General features: G+C 36.3%; 1 protein-coding gene across 1 annotated transcript; it reads left to right on the forward strand.

Moving 5' to 3' along the window:
* The first annotated feature begins 470 nt into the window (after positions 1–470).
* Positions 471–2769, forward strand: LOC118279363 (serine protease inhibitor Kazal-type 10). Its single transcript, XM_035599042.2, has 3 exons — positions 471–594; positions 1308–1533; positions 2645–2769. Exons 1-3 carry the CDS (start codon positions 582–584, stop codon positions 2718–2720), a joined length of 315 nt encoding a protein of 104 aa, XP_035454935.1. The 5' UTR covers positions 471–581; the 3' UTR covers positions 2721–2769.
* Positions 2770–19877: the final 17108 nt, after the last annotated feature.

Genomic DNA, 19877 nt, shown 5'->3' on the forward strand with positions numbered 1-19877 from the left:
ATAGCAGTGTGTAGTGATACATTATACGATTGTATGCAGTACGTGTAATTGACGGACAAACATACAAACAATATTTCATATTTATAATGTTATAATTATAGTATGAGAGTGTGATTGGTAGGATAGAAAATTCTTTCAAAATTATACTAACATATGAATCGAGAATCATACTCTGTGATGTTATTAGGTCGATCTGATTATACAAATATACTAAAAATGTATGTGGCCCAATTTCATTTCTTTGTATTAAACCACATCACTTGTTTTACAAATTATGAAATAAAATATCTATCTACGTATAATAAAACTGACTTCAAAAACCATATAAACTAAAAACCATTTTTTTTATAATACTATCAGATATGAGAAACTCCTCATTTTTGGAAAGTCGATTAAAAAGTAATAAATAAACTCCCAACAATACACTACGCGTAAAAAATATCACATTTCGTAAAAGAGAAAAGGACAAAGTTTATTACAGTAATTAATGTAAATTTAATCGACCGTAAAAGTTAATTAACGAGGCATTAATAAAATGAACATACACAATTTCTTTTCCCATTCGGAAATACACGACGAAAATGCTTAAAATTGGTAAGTAATTGTTTGGGGTTTCCTTTGTAAATTTTAATGTAACGAGCATTAAATAATACGATTTAATTTTAAATTAATTACCAAATTCGAGCGGTCGCGACAGAGAGGGCAAAGTATAATTAGATTTTTTCTTTTGATATTCTCTCTAGTATTTAGTATAAAGTTTAGAATTTATACATAACTTAATTTTCTGCTTTTATGGATTTTTTTTTTATTAATGTTTCTTTCTGATGAGCATACGTATCACCTGATGGTAAGCAATCGCCGCCGCCCATGGTGACTCGAACCACCAGAGGCGTCACAAGTACGTTGCCGGCCTTTTGGGGATTAGGAATTTAAAAGTTGTTGGAAATCTGGGATTGGGAAGATTGAGATGCACGTTTATAAATACGAAAATTTATAGCAATTGTTTCAATTTTGTACTCCTCCGTGCTAATATGGTACCATCCCAGTCAGGGTTACCATTTGTGGCGAAGTATAAAGTCTACTGTCCATTACGTGTATATTTGACTAATGCGTGCAGCCTATGTATAACGAAAGGCGGATTTGATTGAGAAGCGACGAACATTGCCGCTCTGTTTCTACGCAAGAAGCAAGCATTCGTCTTGCAATCGTAAATTCACGATTGCGTGCGTATTACGTGCCGTTACGTTGACAATGGGCCTCACTGATGATACAATGTTTATTAATGTCTATTTCATATTAATTTTCAGTCACAATAATCTTCTTAGTCACTCATTATGCACACCCAAAAACATTTAAGTTCTTGAAAGACTACAAACTGAACGAATCTCATATAAACAAAAGCATACAATGTGATCATTGTATCCGGTTATATTTCCCTGTGTGTGCTGATGATAACTTGACATATACAAATGAATGTAGATTCAAATGCATCATGGCTAAACGGAAATTTGATGACAGAGCAACAATTATGAGGTAATTTTAACATACTAATCTCCTAAACGCACTATCGGCTGGCCGCTTAGGGCCGGCGTCCACTGCCGGCTGTGCTGCTGCTGCGTAGCATCCCACGGCGTGCCATGAAACCCACGGCGTGCCTTGGCATCCCGCGGCGTTCTACGGCATCCCGCGGCATCCCGTGGTGTGTCGCGTCATGCCGCGGCATCATGGTATCAAAATAAAGTAACATAAATTCTAAATTCATTGAAATAAGATTCAAAATAACTTAATTTGTATTAAAATCCTTGGCCGTGCCATGCTGTGCCGTGCCGGCAGTGGGCGCCGGCCCTTAGGCGGTTAGTATTGGCTGACGCGGTAACTATAATGGTTGTATCACAGTAGCGAAATTAAGGATAACCGGCCGACCACGAGGAGTGGATAACCGCACGGTTAGCCCCTAGTACGCAAGCATGTTGTCACGTCTCCTAACCCTGAGCCACGGCAGGAGTGAGGCACTTCACTAGAGTATTTTTTTTAGTCATCCAAAGAGCAGACGAATCACCTGTATTGGTATGAGTGCTTTACCAAAGTAATCGAAATGACCGTAACAACCGATGACGTAACCGAAACAGTACCGGTTCAAAAAGGCAACTTTGATTGGTTGCCATTCTTTGAGCCGGCCAATAACTGAGCGCAGAAGCATTTTGTGAGTCGCGCGGGACAAACTATAGCCTTTAGGTTTAAGTAATTCTGTCGACCATTAAATTCACCGAATGCTACACCAGAAGACTTGCATTTTCTTTTTAGAGTTATCTTTGAGAGTCGAGTATTCGGTTGCGGGATCCAAGACAGATATTATTTCCATGGGACGCGCTGTGACTTCATAGTTGCAGCGGTAACTTCGGTGTGGAGAGCTTGTCTCATCTAAAAAAAAAAAATATAGCCATGCATTAGGTAAAATTCTAGACTCCATTCTACATACTGATATTTTAACCGATAAATCCAAACGAAAACACTACGTCTGAGATTAATCAGAACTCTTACTCGTTTGTAGATCTTATTCCCACTGATACAATGAGATTTAAATGCGTGGCGCTAAGCTAATTTACGTTTATTGATTTTTTTGTATAATTTTGTATCTTTGTAGGTACGGTCCATGCATTTTGGGTTCAAGAAGAAAACGAGCACTGAACATTGGTTTATTACCTGATATCTATGCTTGAAAGGGCACCAGTAACTTAGCCAGGAAGAAATAAAAGAAATAGACCGAGAGCTAGAGATATATTTTTTTATTGATTATACACATTGTACATTAAAAATATTGCAATAAAATTAAATTATAAAGAAATTACTATTTAGCATGTTTACAATGCAATACCAATGCAGTATATATTATTTTAACCACCTTTTTCAACAACCAACCTCTTACATTATTTCCAAAATTAATTCGCTTGAATGCAAACATCGTCGCAATGGTATGGTGATATTTCCAAAATTCATGACCAATAAAATAATCCGTCGATCAACAGAAAACAACAAAAATAACATCCAGCGTAATGGCTTGCTCCTATTACCTTCTTTTGAGTGGGAAAAAAGATCCAATGACTTTTCCCTCCTTGGGTAACGCGAGAGAGAGTATCTCTTACTGACTAAAAAATCCACCTCGTCTTAACTGCTGCTTTGAGCAGAGCCCCGGTAACTCGCTAGGTCATCCGTAGCTTGTAGCTAAGACGCATAAATTACTAGAAAAAAGTAAGTGTTACATCACACCATATTATACAAAAAAAAATATCAAAAAATACAACTAACTACGCATAATCATATAAGATTACCAGCGCCGTTATGTATTACACATAAATTATCGTCAGAAAGAAAATATCCAGAATAATTTTCTTTCTACACGCTACACGAAGACATTATACACAATAAAAATTACCTACAAATTTTAACGGAGCTTTCATCATTGTAATTTCAGGGCGAAATTACTTTTAACACTATTAGTCACTGGAGCCAAGGTTACGACCTCTCGCGTCTAGGTTATGACTCGGCAAACGACTTTCGTAGGTAGTTTAGGGAATCGCGGTTTTGAAAAAATCGGAGTATTTATAAAATCTAGCAGCTTAATGTTCTTTTTCCTATTTTCGCTGAAAGACCTTTAAAACTTTGGCGTAGCAATCTGAAATGTTTAAACATCTCGATTTTTTTAACATTACAAAGGTAAGTAATCGAAGTATGGCCATGCCTTTTTATCCCCGAAAGATAGGCAGAGGTGCACATTACGGCTGATTACGGTAGGTAATGCTACTGTATAATGACACCCACTTGTCACCATTTCTGACATAAGTCCCATGTAATAGCGAGTGAGCCTATTGCCATGTACTGGGCACAATTTTATTTGAGGCTCCGTGCTACTATTGAGATTTTTTTTTAAACCGAGAAAAGCCCAGTACCTATTTATTCCAAAATATAATCGTAGTCTGATGTATCGTATCGTAATATTATCATGCGTTACTTGATCCTAAAATGGGGTAGACAGGTAGGGGCTACGAATTGACCGGCTCGAATAAGAGTAACTAATCAGAGTGCTGAACGCGCTGTCAGTTTTGATTACTTTAAGCGTTAAAGCAAACTCATACTAAAAGTACATATGCGATATAGAAACCGTGCATCCACGTATCCTAACAGATTTATACATTTACAATGTAAGTAGGATAGAATGGAAATTAAACAAAAAATAAAAAAAAACTATTTCTGTACATCGAAACATGTTCTACAAAAACTTTCTTCGTGTGGAAATTGAATAACTGACGTCAACTCCCGGACTAACTTTTAGCATGCGCGCGTTTCCATTGAACTAACAATGTTGCATACGAGTCGACGAAAAAAGGACTCTTTATCCACATTTCGTTTGTTAATGCGAATTGAATTCTATGAACTACGACTTAATGTCTGTTTTTAATTGTAGGTTCGTTTTGAATGAATGTTCGCTTAGGTTTATTAGTCACACGTAGTAATTTAGCGTGCTGCTGACAAATTGGAAAACCCATTTGTTACTTTTCTGATGAGAGTGTTGTTACTGTAAAGTATTATAATTGGAATCTCAATGTAATTGCAAAATGACAGAGAAAACAAATTTTGTTAAAATACTTTTCTTTAATTGCATAAGCTTTCTGCCCACGTGGTATTGTGTAAGATCGGTGGGAGATAAAAAAATTGCACAAATTTGCAAAAAAATAAGAAAAATATTATTATATATTAATTATACTACTATAGATTTTTAGGAGAAATTACTAGTTAGGTACTATAATTTATAGCAACAAATCTTAGGGGCTACCTGTACCCTTAGTACGAATTTGCTTTACGTTTAAAGTAATCAAAACGAGAAGGACTTCGGCGCACTGATCGGCCGGGTCGAATAAACCAACCAATTACAGCACCGAACGCGCTCTCGTTTCGATTACTTTAAACGTAAAGCAAACTCGTACTAAGGATACTGATAGGAAACCGTCGCTAGTCTATTGAACATCAGCTAAATTAGATGCATTATGAGTGCATTGTTGACCACGTATGAAATTAATTGAACAATAATTTACTAATAAACTGCTCCTAAGAAATGACGATGAAATTAATCGATGTTCTTATCAGACTTACAGGACCGTTGGAAGTTAAAAAAAAAACTTTTACTTCCAAACAACTGAGAGGTAATTCAAGAGGACTAGGTACTTCAAACTTTCGAACCGTTAATCAAGCTGCAAAGCGAAATCCCGAAGTCTAGAAAAACGAATGATCTAGATTTCTAGAATCTAGGCAAAAATGGTGTTCATTAAAACCGTGACCTATATAAAAATTGCAGAGCTGGAAATCGTACTTCAAACTTTAGTTGTCCGCGGTCTAAACTTGTGCGGTTTTTGTTAAATGAACGCAAACTTGGTCAGCGAGTTTCCAGCAAAAACACCTCGCTCGTACCAATTTTATTAGGTTACAGATAGACTCTAGAAAATAGGACTTTGTTTGGTATCGATACGTCATTAGCCTATAAGTGGCCTCTGCTGACCAAAGGCCTCTTTTCACACGGAGAAGGTTTGAGCATTAATCACCACGCTTGCTCAATGCGGGTTGATGATTTCAAACTTATAATTTGAAATTATAAGCTCAGGTTTCCTCACAATGTTTTCCTTAACCTATTGTCAGTGACGGATCACATGATGGTAAGCAATACCGCCGGCCATGGACACCCGAAAAACCAGAGGTGTTACAAGTGCGTTGCCGGCCTTTTGTGGGTTAGGAATTTAAGGATTGTTGGGGAATCGGGTATTGGGAAAATTGGGAAGGGGGTAATTTGGCCTCCGGTAACCTCACTCACACAACGAAATAAAACGCAAACGTTGTTTCACGTCGATCTTCTGTTAGGTCATCTGTTGAGCTGGCCCTTTCGTGCCGAAGCATGCCTTTTCCACAATTAAAGTAGTGTCAGTAGTCAACTTCACCACGTACATCATCAAGATGACAATTACTGAATTAAAGCCTTCTCCAGAGACTGATTGTAACTCGCTTCTAACCAGCCAATCTGGAAGTCATAGAAGAAAGCCTACGTTCAGAAACCATGTTTACAATCTCCAAACCAACACACAGACACAGACAAAACTTCTCTAAAACCCGTTGAAAAAGAAATACAATTTGAAACACTGAACGAGACTATTTTTTAATTAAAAACTTATTTCGCTCCTCGAACACGCCAGTATTACATTTTTGAACCCAATTCGTATGCCACACACTTGTTTGGTTGAAGTTTCAACGCGGCCAATTTTCCCGCAAAGATTTTCACTGTAAGAAGCAAAAGTTCGAGACTTTTCTAATACACGCCGGGACACCCTGTAGTTTGTTTTTGAAGTAGCCATAAGTATGTTAATAGTGTGTAGGTTAAGATGTTTTACAAAAAGATTGTGATTGTTTGGGTATTTGAAGTAGCTAGCTACAGTGAAAGAGAGACTGAGCGATTATTATTTATTTCTTTATTCGTGGACATTTTAAAAGTACCTATTTATGGTTTATTTGGAATAAATAATTAGACTTGATTTTGACTTTCACATTATACTAAAAACAAACATAGACTACAGTTTTATTTACAAAGTCAGAGTCAAAGTCAAAATTATTTATTGCAAATAGACCGGGAAGGTACTTTTTAACGTCAAATCAATTATTATAATATTAAAAAAAAACATATATGCCAGTCTTCTAGTGAAGCTATTTAATACAAGTAATAGAAAATTTTTATAAAAATATTAGAAAGTCACTGGATAAACCGCAACACACATCAAATTTTCAACTCATTACTACACAATAATAAGATTGAAAATACCTAATAGGCTACTATAACAAAGCTCAAACACAATTGACACAATGTTTTTGCTACACCTGCAAATAGTCAGCGATTAAAGGCAATTTAATATATAGAGATAGTCTAGTAAATTGGCAATCCATTACATAGAATAATTCTCACTTTGAAAACGCCTACGTAAGGTTTCACGCGAAACCAATACGTTGCTAAGGGCACATACAAATTAACCCGACTACCCTTCATCCATAATAATAGCTTTTACAATGAATACAAACATCAAATGAATAAAAATCTTAAAGAAATTGATAGGCTATAATAAAACGAATCGTGGTTGAATTACTTGAGCAGTTACATTTGTTTTTATATTACGTTTTCAGTACATGTAAAATCTAATTTGAGTTTCTATGTACATATTATCTTCATGATATATTTTCAGATTTATTTTTGGAAAGATTCATATTATGTAATCGGCTTACTCACGTAACCTGTTTAACGAGATTCGACTGGTGATGATGATAATAATTGTTGGTCAAGATGACAAAATACGTTAATTTTATTATGAGTTTCGTGAAACATTCTAAATTAATTATTATTTTATCGGCTTACTCACGTAACTGTTCGAGGAGAAACTCGACTCAACAAACCTTTGTCTTTTTTAAGGGAAAATCATCAAATGCCTTCTCCCGCCGAGGACGAGGATGAGACGAGAGGGAGTGTCAGACTCTTACTGACTAAAAACCACAACCGTTCTTAGTCCTGCCCTTCAAGCCGGAACCCCGGTAAACCAGCTAAATAGTCCGTAGCAACCCTTGTCTACGATTAATTAACTAACTGCTTCCTAATCAATTTGATAATAAGCTCTCTTCCCTGCTTAGTAATAATTTTGATAGAAAAAAATAAAAACCTAAGAATCTAAATGATAAAGCGAAATAGTTTTAATACACCGACGACCAAAAAATACCGTTCCCTCAGACGAACCATAATGCGCTCGCCTTGTTAAACAACAAAGGAACATTTTTGCTACCAAATGCTATTCATTAGGTAGCCTTGTTATCTTCATTTGGATCATTTATTTTAATTATTGTACATTTTTCTTTATAGTTTTATTTATACAATACTGACGCTCGCAGAAATAGGTCTATACTCTTATACAATGTTAGAAATGATCGTTGTTATTCAGACTAGTTAAATCTTTTCTAGAATAGTTGTACACAAAACTCCTCCAAAACAACTTTAGACGCGAAAAATATTAAAACCCGATTACATCATTACCTAAGTGATGTAATCGGGTTGTAGGATTTTAACTAGTTTAATGACTGTTCTTTAAATTTAATGACTACTAATACTAATACTCTAAACTCTAATCAAAATAAAATATATTGTTTAAAATAAAACGTATGTGGGATTTGTAGCAATTGACGTTTCATAGTCTCTGCCTACTCCATGAGAGACAAGCGTGGAATGTACATATGTATGTAGTTCTATAAGAATTATGTACCTTTCCCCTTGGAAAAGTGGCCTTATAATCTTTCACTATGCCTCTTTATGTTCCTAAACGAATGGGGTTATGTTTGGAATTCTATGGACTAACGGAGCGACCTTTGTACAATAGTAATCATACAATGATGTCTCCTCGTCTTAGGTGAGACGAGTGTCAGATTTTTACTGACTAAACGTAACCTCATTCCTACTCCCGCTTTGAGCCAGAGCCTCAATATCCTGCTAGGTTGCCTAGTCTGATAACCTTTTGAGGCACGCGTGGAACGCCGTCTGCCCGCACTTACGGTAGCCGGAGATCGTAGTGCGAACTGTGTGCGAACCTCCGTCTTCTGGTTTATAATGATGTTTATTTTGATAATTATAATAAAAACAATTAGTACAACAAAAACACAGCCATTACTTACCCATCGTTAAAAAGCACTAACCGTTAGAACAAGTTAATAACATTGTCCAGTAATCTAAGCGATCTCCGCTCGATTAGACAAAGGGTGCAAAGGTTAGGATAAATAATTTCCCCTGTAACGTTGCCTTAATTGCCTTTTAATTATGATTTAAAGTTAACCGGCGATTAACTTGGTCTAAAACTCTAAAATCATGGGCCCAACTCGTTTGCAGGTAAACAGTGATTAATCAAAGGTCTGGTTTGTTTTAAGCCAACGTTTTTTTCGCTAATTGCTCGTTTAATTAACCTTCGTTTGACGATTGTTGTGTGGTGAAACTCACTTGTAATGAGAATAGGTTTTTTGACGTTGTTTAGGGACATTGTAATTTTAATATGTCTCTATCTACATAGGTAGTCTATGTATGGCGCTTAGAATAAGCTATGTAAGTTTTTTGTTGTTTTTTTTTAAGGGGGAAAGAAAAATTATCCAATGACTTCTCTCACCTTGGGCGAGACGAGAGAGAGTGTCAGACTGTTACTGACTAAAAACCACCGCGGTTCTACTCCTGCTTTTCGAGCCGGAGCCCCGGTAAACCCGCTGGGTAATCCGCAGCTCCGGATCAGGCATCAGCCCTACTGGGCCCCATGTTGTTATAGCCAAGATTTCTCGTAATTAACAGAATTCTCATGCTTTTTAACAGACTTAACAAAAAGGAGTACATGTTTAATAGATATTAATTACCTTTACTAGATACACATACCTAAATTAATTTCATAAATAATTTTGTTTAGGATTTGAGGCACCAGTTTCTTAACTTTCAGTAGGTGTCGTGGGTAGGTGCTGAGTAAAATGAATAATAATATTATCATTTGGTTTTTACCTCTAGGGTTTTTTTAAATGTAGCTTTATTTTATTCAATTCCTTTACCCATAGAAAGGCAGTCGTGGTTTATCCTTTGTTTCATTAAGTAGCTTGTGCACATCAACCTATTCTTTCTCGCTTTTAATATTTTAAACTTTCAAAGATTCTGAACTAAATATTTATTCGACCTCAAAATAACACGTTTCTTTAATGAAACTTTTAAACGAAATAAGATAGTTCTGAAGAAAAGTAAATTGAAAAATAATTTGAGAAACATAAAACTTACATTATTTTGTTTTTGTGTTACGAGAGAAAAACTAGTTCATAAAACTATTCGATAAAAACTTTTCAGTCGGTCAAATAAAACAAAGAAATAATGATAAAATAAATATCTTCACGCCTATTATCCCCGAAGGGGTTGGCAGAGGTGCACGTTATGGCACGTAATTGTACACCCACTTTTTACTGTTTATGTTATACATCTTATGTAATAGGGGGTGAGCTTATTACCATTGCCATATACCGTCCCCTTTCCAGACTCCGTGAGGCTACTGAGTTATTTTTTCGAATCGAAAAAAGCCCCGCTATACTTTGCCCGAACCTGGTTCTGGCAAAGTATAAGTCGAACCTGAGACCCGAGCTATTTATTATAATACTAGCTTCTACCAGCGGCTTTGCCCGCGTTCCCGAGAATTCAAAAGTAACCTATCACCCAAGTCTGTCTGTATCACCCTGTCTGTATACCAATTTTATCAAAATCCGTTCGATAGTTTCAGCGTGATTGACGGTCGAACACCAAAACAAAAAAAGTTAACTTTTACATTTATAATATTAGTTAGATAGTGTGATTGCAACAAATCTCTAACATTTTGCAGTAGAACAACTACAATAACATTAGCATCTTTAACTATCCTAAAATTTTCTAAAACTTTCGATATAAAATCAACTTTAAAACGTTCCAAGTTAACTCAGCCTTCTACTACCACAGACAGCTGGGAGAGAGGACATTTTCCAAAATGACTACCTTGTAAAAATCATGATAAGTTCCTCGTGCCCTGCTTTTACTCGGAAGCTTCAGAAAATTGAACTGTCACCGACAGCTACCCTGGAGTGGTGCCAACTGGTCAGTGCTGATTAGATGCCCTCTTTTCATACATTATGTATAGAATTTTATATTTTAGAAAAATTTTTGTTTGGTTAGGTTAGGACTTTTTTGTTTTTAAAATCTTGCAGTTTTTACTTTGCACTCTGATACAAAGATAATTTGAAACTATGTATGATTATAAATGGATTGCTCATAAAATGAACGGTAAAGCATGTCTGTGACAGCAAAAAAATATATTTAACTAGCTTCTGCCAGTGTAGGGGTCTGCGGACGGCGAGCAAAGGTAGCTCGCCGCCCGACCAGAACCGGACCCGTGGTGCGGCGCGTTGCGTTCCACGCGCGCCTTGAAGAGCTCACAGACCACCACAGATGGGGCCCAGTAGGGCTGATGCCTAATCCGGAGCTGCGGACTACCTAGCGGGTTTACCGAGGCTCCGGCTCGACGGGCAGGAGTAGGAACGGGGTGGTTTTTAGTCAGTAAGAGTCTGATACTCCCTCTCGCCTCGCCCAAGGCGGGAGAAGTCATTGGATGATTTTCCACTGACTTCTCCCGCCCTTACACACATTTTAACCCAGTCCTTTGCAAAGTTTTCGGAATAAAATCGTAACTAAGGATTAGTTTAAGTAATCATTAAATGTTTCTGAGTACGGTACACGTGTATCTGAATAATTTGTTCCAATATTAGAGTTTCATTCAATATTCACATATGAAACTGTTTAACTGAAATTAATTCTGGTAAAAATTGACGTACGACTCGACTTGTTCCTATATGGTAGGACTTGAAACTGTATCCGACGTCGCGTCGGTTCGTACCAACCGCGCTCTCGAGACAGCTCTAGTGGCAACACTTCAGCCGTCTTTTAATTTCAAACTGCTTTTGTAAAACTGATGAACACTTTACAATGCACTTTTTTGAAACATTAAGACGTTTTTTTACAATAAGTGAGGCTTTTTGACTGTTTCTGTTTGATGTAAATAGGGGTGATGACGGGGTTAGGTAATGAAAAAATAATAGACACATATTTTTTTTTTATTTTGTCGTCTAAGAAAACAAAACTTACATAAAATGAATCTAAGTTTAAGAGTGAGAGCTAATTATGTCACTTTTGAGTATTATATTAGTTTCTGCCAAACAATTAAAAAACCTTGCCAACGTTTTAAAATATTCTTCAAGGCGGAAATTAAAATAAATAAATAGTCTACTAGGGTTATCGTAACGAAAGTTTCGTTTCAAATGTAAGTTATATAGTCAAAAGCGTCAATGTATACATTTTTGTAGTCAAATGTACCCTTTATAAAAATTCACGTTCATCGTGTGTTATAGAAACATTTTGTACAACATGATATTAATATACTTTTTAACATTGTGAAGGTTAAAAATAATTCCTGCAGAGGTGTAAATGCCTATAAACATATTTCCACAATTTCGCTACTACCTACATACATTATAATTATCAGACATTAATCTCTTGTAATGTAGGTACACCTACACGCCACGTGCCACGCCAAATGTCACTCTACCGTAATCATTTTAGGACTTAAAATGATTAAATTATTATATTCTTAGCGTGCTATATTTGTTACAATTTAATCTAAATCGTAAACCAACGAGAGAGATGTGGTACTGGTATTATATTTTGGATTTACTTTTTCTGTAACATTTACACTAGGATTTCTTCCTTTGTAGTGGGTTACTATACAAACACTCAGATCTGAAACAACTACTTGTAGATCGAACAAATATTAGTTTGTTTCATAACATACCGAAATCTACAAAAGTTTGCAGTCGTCAAAAACATGGCTCCTGCACCAGCTAGGTTTTTTTTGAGGGAAAATCATTCAATAACTTCTTCCGCCTTGGACGATGCGAGAGAGAGTGTCAAACTCTTACTTCTTAAAAACCACCCCGTTCCTACTCCTGCTTTTTGAGCCGGAGCCCCGGTAAACCCCCTAGGTAGTCCGCAGCACCAAAGTAGTCCGCAGCTCAGCTAGGCTATTCTGTAATTGTCAATTTGGTACCTTAGAAGAGAGCTCGATCGTATTCTAGTCCGTCATTGGTCAAGTTATTTTCACAACCAATGACATGGCGGACCGCGATAGAAGTCGACTTACTAACTACTTAATTACAGAATAGCCTAGAACTAGATACTGCATTGATTAACTAAACTCTATTCAACCACATTCAAAATTAGAATTTTAAAGAATCATACTTGACGTCGAAAATGTTCACGTCATAATTACATAGCTTTTATCTCATAAATCAAAAACCGTAATCTTTAAAAGGGCCTAATAAATAAGATGACATTTGACGATATTGTCGTAAAACTTCAACGTTGCCAAATCCCTAATAATACTTTACTCAAAATTAAATGTTTTCGAAGGGAATTTTAAAGGAACAAGCGTATTATAATGTCGAAATCATTGATTATGTCAAAACTGTCAAATTTATCGAGAGCCTAGTCTGTCTAATGATGAGAAAATCGAATTTAGTCTTCATTTTATTAAAATCTTCGTTGGCGAATGTAAATTGATGAGGTTGGTTGAATTTTGTAAAATTAAATTTAATACTCGGTAGTACTTTTTGAGGCGATAATCATCTAATCACTTCTCCCACCTTGGGCGAATTGAGAAGGAGTATCAGACTCTTAGTGACTAAAAACCACCGCGTTCCTACTTCTGTTTTTCGAGTCTAAACCCCGGTATACCCGCTAGGTAGTCCGCAGCTCCGGTATCAGCCCTACTGGGCCCCATCTGTGATGGTCTGATGGCTCTTTGAGAAGCGCAAATTTTATACTTCACAGTGGTGAATTTTATGAGCAATGAAAAAATACGGGACACGCTTTTTTTTTATTTCGTCGTATAACAAACAATATTTACATAAAATTAATATTATGGGAGCTAACTACGTCACTATTGAGTATCATAAAACGTACTCATAAGTGACGTCACGCGATATTTCAAATCAATATATCGCCGAAAGTACTTGTTTCCGTAAGATGTCATGAAATTTTCAAAATACATTCACCAGACGGACATTAAAATAAAAATTAGTCATCTATCCTATTACATTAAACGTTACTTCCAGGAAACTATCTTTATTCATTGAACATCTACACCGCTCTCTATTTCCTCCCTACATTATGTACATACAACGCCGAGAGGTCGACCGGCCAACCATTATCATAGAGGTCGTCCTTTTTAAATTAAAAACTAAATTGGTTACCTAAATAATGTTACGAACGGAGAAATAATTCGGTTACCTTTATAAATTGCCCTTCTAGACGATACCTAATATTTCCTGCCAAGTGGGCAATTTATTTAAATAGGCCGATTTAAATTAAGATTTTTGTTTTAACCATTTCGTGTGAAATCTGTTTTGGGATCATTTATTTTCTTATTAAATGGCATTTGCTCATTAGGCTTAAAAACGTAAAGAGAAATCTTAAATTTAAAAAGTAGCCTTTTTTATTTTTTGCATAAACCTGTTGTGTTTGCTATTTGGATTATTAATACGACAGGGAAATAGTACATGTAAATACGCTTTGCAAACTTTAAAACTCGTGGATACCCAATCGATATTTTTGTAATGGCTGACAGTAAGTTTGTTCATGACTACAGTAGTCCCCGTAAAAAAAACCTAGGTATCTAAGTGATACCCGTGCGTACGGCGCGTCGTCGCGTTCCGTGCGCCTCATAGAACCATCAAACCACCTCAGATAGGGCTGATGCCTGATCCGGAGTTGCGGACTAACTAGCGGGTTTAGCGAAGTTCCGGCTCAAAAAGCAGGAGGATAAACGGGGTAGTTTCTAGTCAGTAAAGTCTGACACTTCTTCCGCCTCACCCAAGGCGGGAGAAGTCATTGGATGATTTTATCACCTCAAAAAAAGGTATCTAAGTAATACATCTAGGTGTCCTTGATCTCTTAAAAAAAACAAAAATGGTACCTATCAATCCACACTTCCACATCCCCCATCATAGAGAAATTGCCTTAGGTCACTAAAATTTAGTACTACAATCTTTCACCACATAGGCTCAGCTCACTAAAGATAAGTACTACAATCTAAGTAAATTGAATTAATCAAGGAACTAAAATCTTATCCGTTGATTGGTATCCCTAGACCCCGGACATCGGTGGATCGTTAAGCTTAGCAAGCATTCTAAGACCGACGATTGTCTAAATCGGATTACAGTGAGAAAATCTTCGATAAATTTCGTAAAAGAAACGTTTACCTTTTAGAAAATGTTACCTTAATCTTAAAGAGCTCGTAGATTCATTATTATTGGAATCGATTTCGATTTTAACGTGCTTAAGTTGATCGTGATTTTGTTTGTAATTGGAATCTGGTTGAGGCAGCGGTTTGTTTGGTTTTGTTATATAACCTTGTTATTTTTCAATGTATAACCTCACAGAACAGAAACATACCATCTTTGTTGTGTCGTATTTTTCTATTTTTGGTATACCTACTTATTAGAAATCATAATGATTTACACATCGCTGATTGATTCACGAAGATTGGAATCCAAAAGAGTTCGTGTTCGTAAGAGAGAGATCGTAATTTCACAACTTGTACCTGCCTTTTCAGATCGATTCATGATAAAAAAACCAAACACTATTTCGTAACACAACATAGGAGTAGTATAACATAACAAAACTATTACAGAATATAATTCATATTTATAAATGTACCACTAAACCTAAGAAGATACTCACTCAACGCGAACAAAACCTCAATTCAAGAAAATTACAGAATGACGCAACTTTATCTCCAAACATTTTCATTCACTAAGACCCTAAAGATAGTCCGCACAAAAAGCCTAAATTAAGACTAGTCGACATCACTGTTTATCTCCGGGTTTGCCCCAACTCATTAACATCTTATCACGCCTTAACCGATCCTTACAAAACATAAAACAAGCTTAAACAACCCGTCCAAGGGCACAAAAGGTTGGCTCAAATAAATCCGTAGACCAAAAAAATGTTGCTTAAGCTTGAATGATAACTTCATAAGGCTATATCCCTTACAAATACTAATACAACTGGCTTAGTATGATGTGGTTCAAGTTATGAACTTATTTCTGATTGTTTAAATGCTCTTTTGTTGTATCTCAAAAAGTTAATTAAGCAATAAAACTTTTGTCTTCCCAAATAATGAACAGGATCTTCTCCATTTCAAGGAGTAAGCATTTTTTTACTTATTATGAATATTTGTACCTGAATAAGATCTAAAAACGTTGTAAAGGTCGTGGTATTACTCGTATATGATTTTTGCACGGTCAGGGCTGCGGACGACTATACGGGTTTCCGAGATATCCGGGTGGGAAAGTAGGAGTAGAAACAGGGTGGTTTTTAGTCAGTAAGAGTCTGACACTCCCTCTCGCCTCACCCAAGGCGGAAGGAGTCATTGGATGATTTTCTCCCCTCAAAAATAGTGATCTCTACATTACCCTACTAGATGAAGACTCGTAAAACCGCATCATGCAAATAAAACTATGTATTATCTTTATATATATAATTCTTCTGTAAGTGTGTATGTCACTGAACTTCTCTTAAACGACTGAACTGATTTTGATGAATTTTTTTGTGTGTCTGGGGATCTGAGAATGGTTTAGATTCACAATTTTGTCCGCTGGACAATGTTTTTTTAATTAATTTTTAATTTGTTAGTAGTTGTTGATTTTGGAATGTTTTACATCGGATCCGACGGACAGCGCTACCATCGCAGTGTCAAATATTAATGACGTTAGATATTGTCATAACATTTGAATAATAATTTTCATCAAAAAGGTCCAGAATGTTTTAGCTTATTAAAAAAGTTTAAAATTTTCAAATTAACGTGTAGACAGGACAACGTCTGTCGGGTCCGCTAGTAAATATATTAAAATTAAAACCAGTTTCATATCTTCAGATTCTACCACACCACATAGGTTTCAGTCGAATTTGACATTCCCGTCACGTATTTAAGTCATACTAGGGTACTGCGTAAACGTAACTGTTTTTTTTAAAGTGATATTCAAGTCTGAGACTGTTATTTGGAGACTGGAGACGTTATTCAGTTCAAGGTTTTCTCTACACGCGTGTAGTATAAGGCTACACGAAGTAACTTGATTTTTTATTGCCTGAGGTTAAAAACGAAATTTGATTCGAAAAGATTTTTTCAACCAAACCAAACAAGCTGCCTCTAGATGTGAAGGACTCTTTTTGTGAGGGAAGAGAATCATTACCATGACTTAGCTCCCGTCTATGGTGAGGCGAAGGAGGTGAGTATCAGACTCAGTACTGACTAGAACACTCACCCCGTTACCATACTCCTGTTTCGAGCCTGATTTCCAGTAAACCGTATAGTCGTCCGCAGTACTCCTACTTTCGAGCTGGAGCCATGGTAAGCGGGAGAAGTCATTAGATGATTTTACCCCCTTTAAAAAAGGTGGTCTGTAAACTTGGCTACCTTTAATAGTACTTATTATAAAAAATATTTTACCTTTTATATTATTTTTATTTTCCAAGCGCCTTTTTCCGCTTCCATCCCTACGTAAGCCACGGCCTCCTGCTTCAGGTTTCCCATCACGTACCTACCCCCATACTAATGATAGTACGCATTAGTGAACCTCTATTTTTGTTGTCATCTCATTACGCTACGTGATACGTCTTCCAGTAATTAATTTTATGTGTTTGTCTTTAGTTATATTTTTTCGGTTTTATGATATTTTTTGCATAAGTCTTTATTTCATAGTAGTTTTGTTAACACTAGGGTTGAATGCACAGCTTTAGGCACGGTTTTGTTTTACGGTATAAGCCGGTAAACGAGCAGACGGATCACCTGATGGTAAGCAATCGCCGCTGACTATGGCCGTACATTTTTATTAAATTTTATTATGTAGCGACTGCGTCGATGGGCGAGTGGTCGCAATTACGACTGCCGGGCTTCGGTCTCGGGTTCGATTTCCGTGTCGGGCAAAGTATTACTAGGCGTTTTTTCGGTTTTTTGAAGTAGGTGTACATTGTACAGTGGCATTACGTGCCGTAATGTGCACCTCTGCCTACCCTTCGAGGATAAAAGACGTAACGTTGCATTTTACTAACGAACTAATTCGATTTTTCATTATCATAAATTGTCTACTACCATATTATTGAGACCTTGGACGCAAAATATTAATCAGGCCCCGAAATATTTTCATGTGAGCCGAACATCTGATCAATATCGTAAATCTTTTCCCAAACTTATTGGAACAGGCTGTGTTATTGCATTTAAAATGAGGCCTATATACTGTTTACATAAGATTCTTGTTTGCTAAAATTAGAATTGCCTTAAAAAGTAAAGTCGAACTTCGGAAATTACTTGTAAAGAATATAATAAATGTCGTTGTAAAGTTGAAAGTTTCGTTATTAGAAATCTTCGGTGAAGTTATTTTTTTTATTTTGTTGTATCGTTATTTTTTTATTACGCTGGTGTAGTTGTTATTTACAGGGTACAACTTTGTTACTTTACTTCTTGGAGGGACCAAAAATAAATTTCTTAAGAAAACAATATTTATAGAAAACATTTTTGTTCTTTAGTCATATATATTAATCACTGCCTTGTGAGGCGCGTGGTCGTAAGTGTGATAGCCGGGCAAGGAGTTTCGGTTTCAATTCTTGGGTCGGGCAAAGTATCACTGGGCTCTTTTCGGTTTTTAGACAATTTTCTTTTACGCACGGAATTTGGAATTGTACCCAGTATATGGCAATAGGATCATCCCCTTATACATGGAAGTTATAACACTAATGGTAAAAAGTGGGTGTATATTATACAGTGGCATTAGTGCCGTACCTACCCTTACCGTTCGAGATTTTCGTGTTACAGATAAATGCACACCGAATGTAAAAAATACATCTACAAGCGGAATGAAAACTAAAAATCTATTATATTATTAATGTATCATGGATTTCCACAAAGTAACGCCTGAATCTATTCAATACGGAAATAGCACACATAACCTACATAGTCCGTATCACAATACCAACTAATTAATTAATTTACCCTCAACACATCTAAGACAACAAAACACCGAAATGCTTATTCAAAACTACGAACCACACAATCCAATCCGAAGTGTGTAATCATACCAAAATTGCCCATTTCCTGGTTGAATATTAAATGCGTCTAAAGTTGGTACGATTTAGTTTAACTTCAGACCGGCTGAAAGTTAGTTAGTCTGAATCTGACAGTGTGTTTGTTTATAGACTGCGAAGCCAGGTACTTCCCAGTCTTCGTATACAAATGAACTAAATTTGATGGGTGCTTAAACATGAAGCTAGTTCCGCAATGACAAATTAATGTGATTACGTGTGTGAGGTGCAGTTTTTAACCAACTGTCATATTATACCTATGTTCAAGTGTTGGAGAGCCATGCTTTGGCACGAATGGGCTGGTTTGGCGGGAGTGATATCATTGTGTGAGTGAAGTTACCCCCCCTCTCCCAATCTTCCTAATCCCCGATTTCCAAACAACCCTTAAATTCCTAACCCCAATAGACCGGCTACGCACTTGTAACTATGGGCGGCGGCGATAGCTAACCATCAGGTGATCTGTCTGCTCATTTACCGGCTTATTCCATAAAAAAAGTACATGGACAGTACCTGAATGCCCCAAGTCACGTGTATAGCAACAGAGTCCTTAGAAATCTTTGATCTTCCTAGCTCAAGGTCAAAGAAACTTGATCAAGGAAAACGAAACAAATGCGAAGACAAGGGCACACATTAAGGATTATTTTCCTTTAATCCAACAGAACAAAATCTACAAGAAAAACATCTCATTAGTTTGTCGTATATGTTTAAGAAAATCTGTTTTTCGGTCTATAAATTAAACATGTAACATCGTTTCAGGATTCTTCTAACAGAGGGCTCTGGGTAATTATATATTAAAAACATGCATCGCTCGGCGATCGCCCTTTGAGGTAGATAGTAACATGAATAATTTATGTACTGCCAACTCAAGGAATCTCTTTGCGATTTATATTAGTACACACAGGGTTTGGTGAGTGAACGATCGAGGGGAACAATGAACCGGCGATTTTTCTTTTGCAATTTTATAGAAAGGTCGTTTTAGGAAAAATAAATGGGATTTTAGAATTCGATATTCTGTAAATGTATAGCTTACATTACTATATAATTAACATCAATGTTTGTATGTGTGTGTTTCATGCAATTTGAA

This window comes from Spodoptera frugiperda, chromosome 14 (assembly GCF_023101765.2).
Source record: "Spodoptera frugiperda isolate SF20-4 chromosome 14, AGI-APGP_CSIRO_Sfru_2.0, whole genome shotgun sequence".
NCBI lineage: Eukaryota > Metazoa > Arthropoda > Insecta > Lepidoptera > Noctuidae > Spodoptera > Spodoptera frugiperda.

What these genes read in the sequence shown, in the direction of transcription:
- LOC118279363 (XM_035599042.2), top strand. An exon ending in GACAGAGCAACAATTATGAG is followed by an intron (nt 1,534 to 2,644) that starts GTAATTTTAACA and finishes GTATCTTTGTAG; the next exon opens with GTACGGTCCATGCATTTTGG.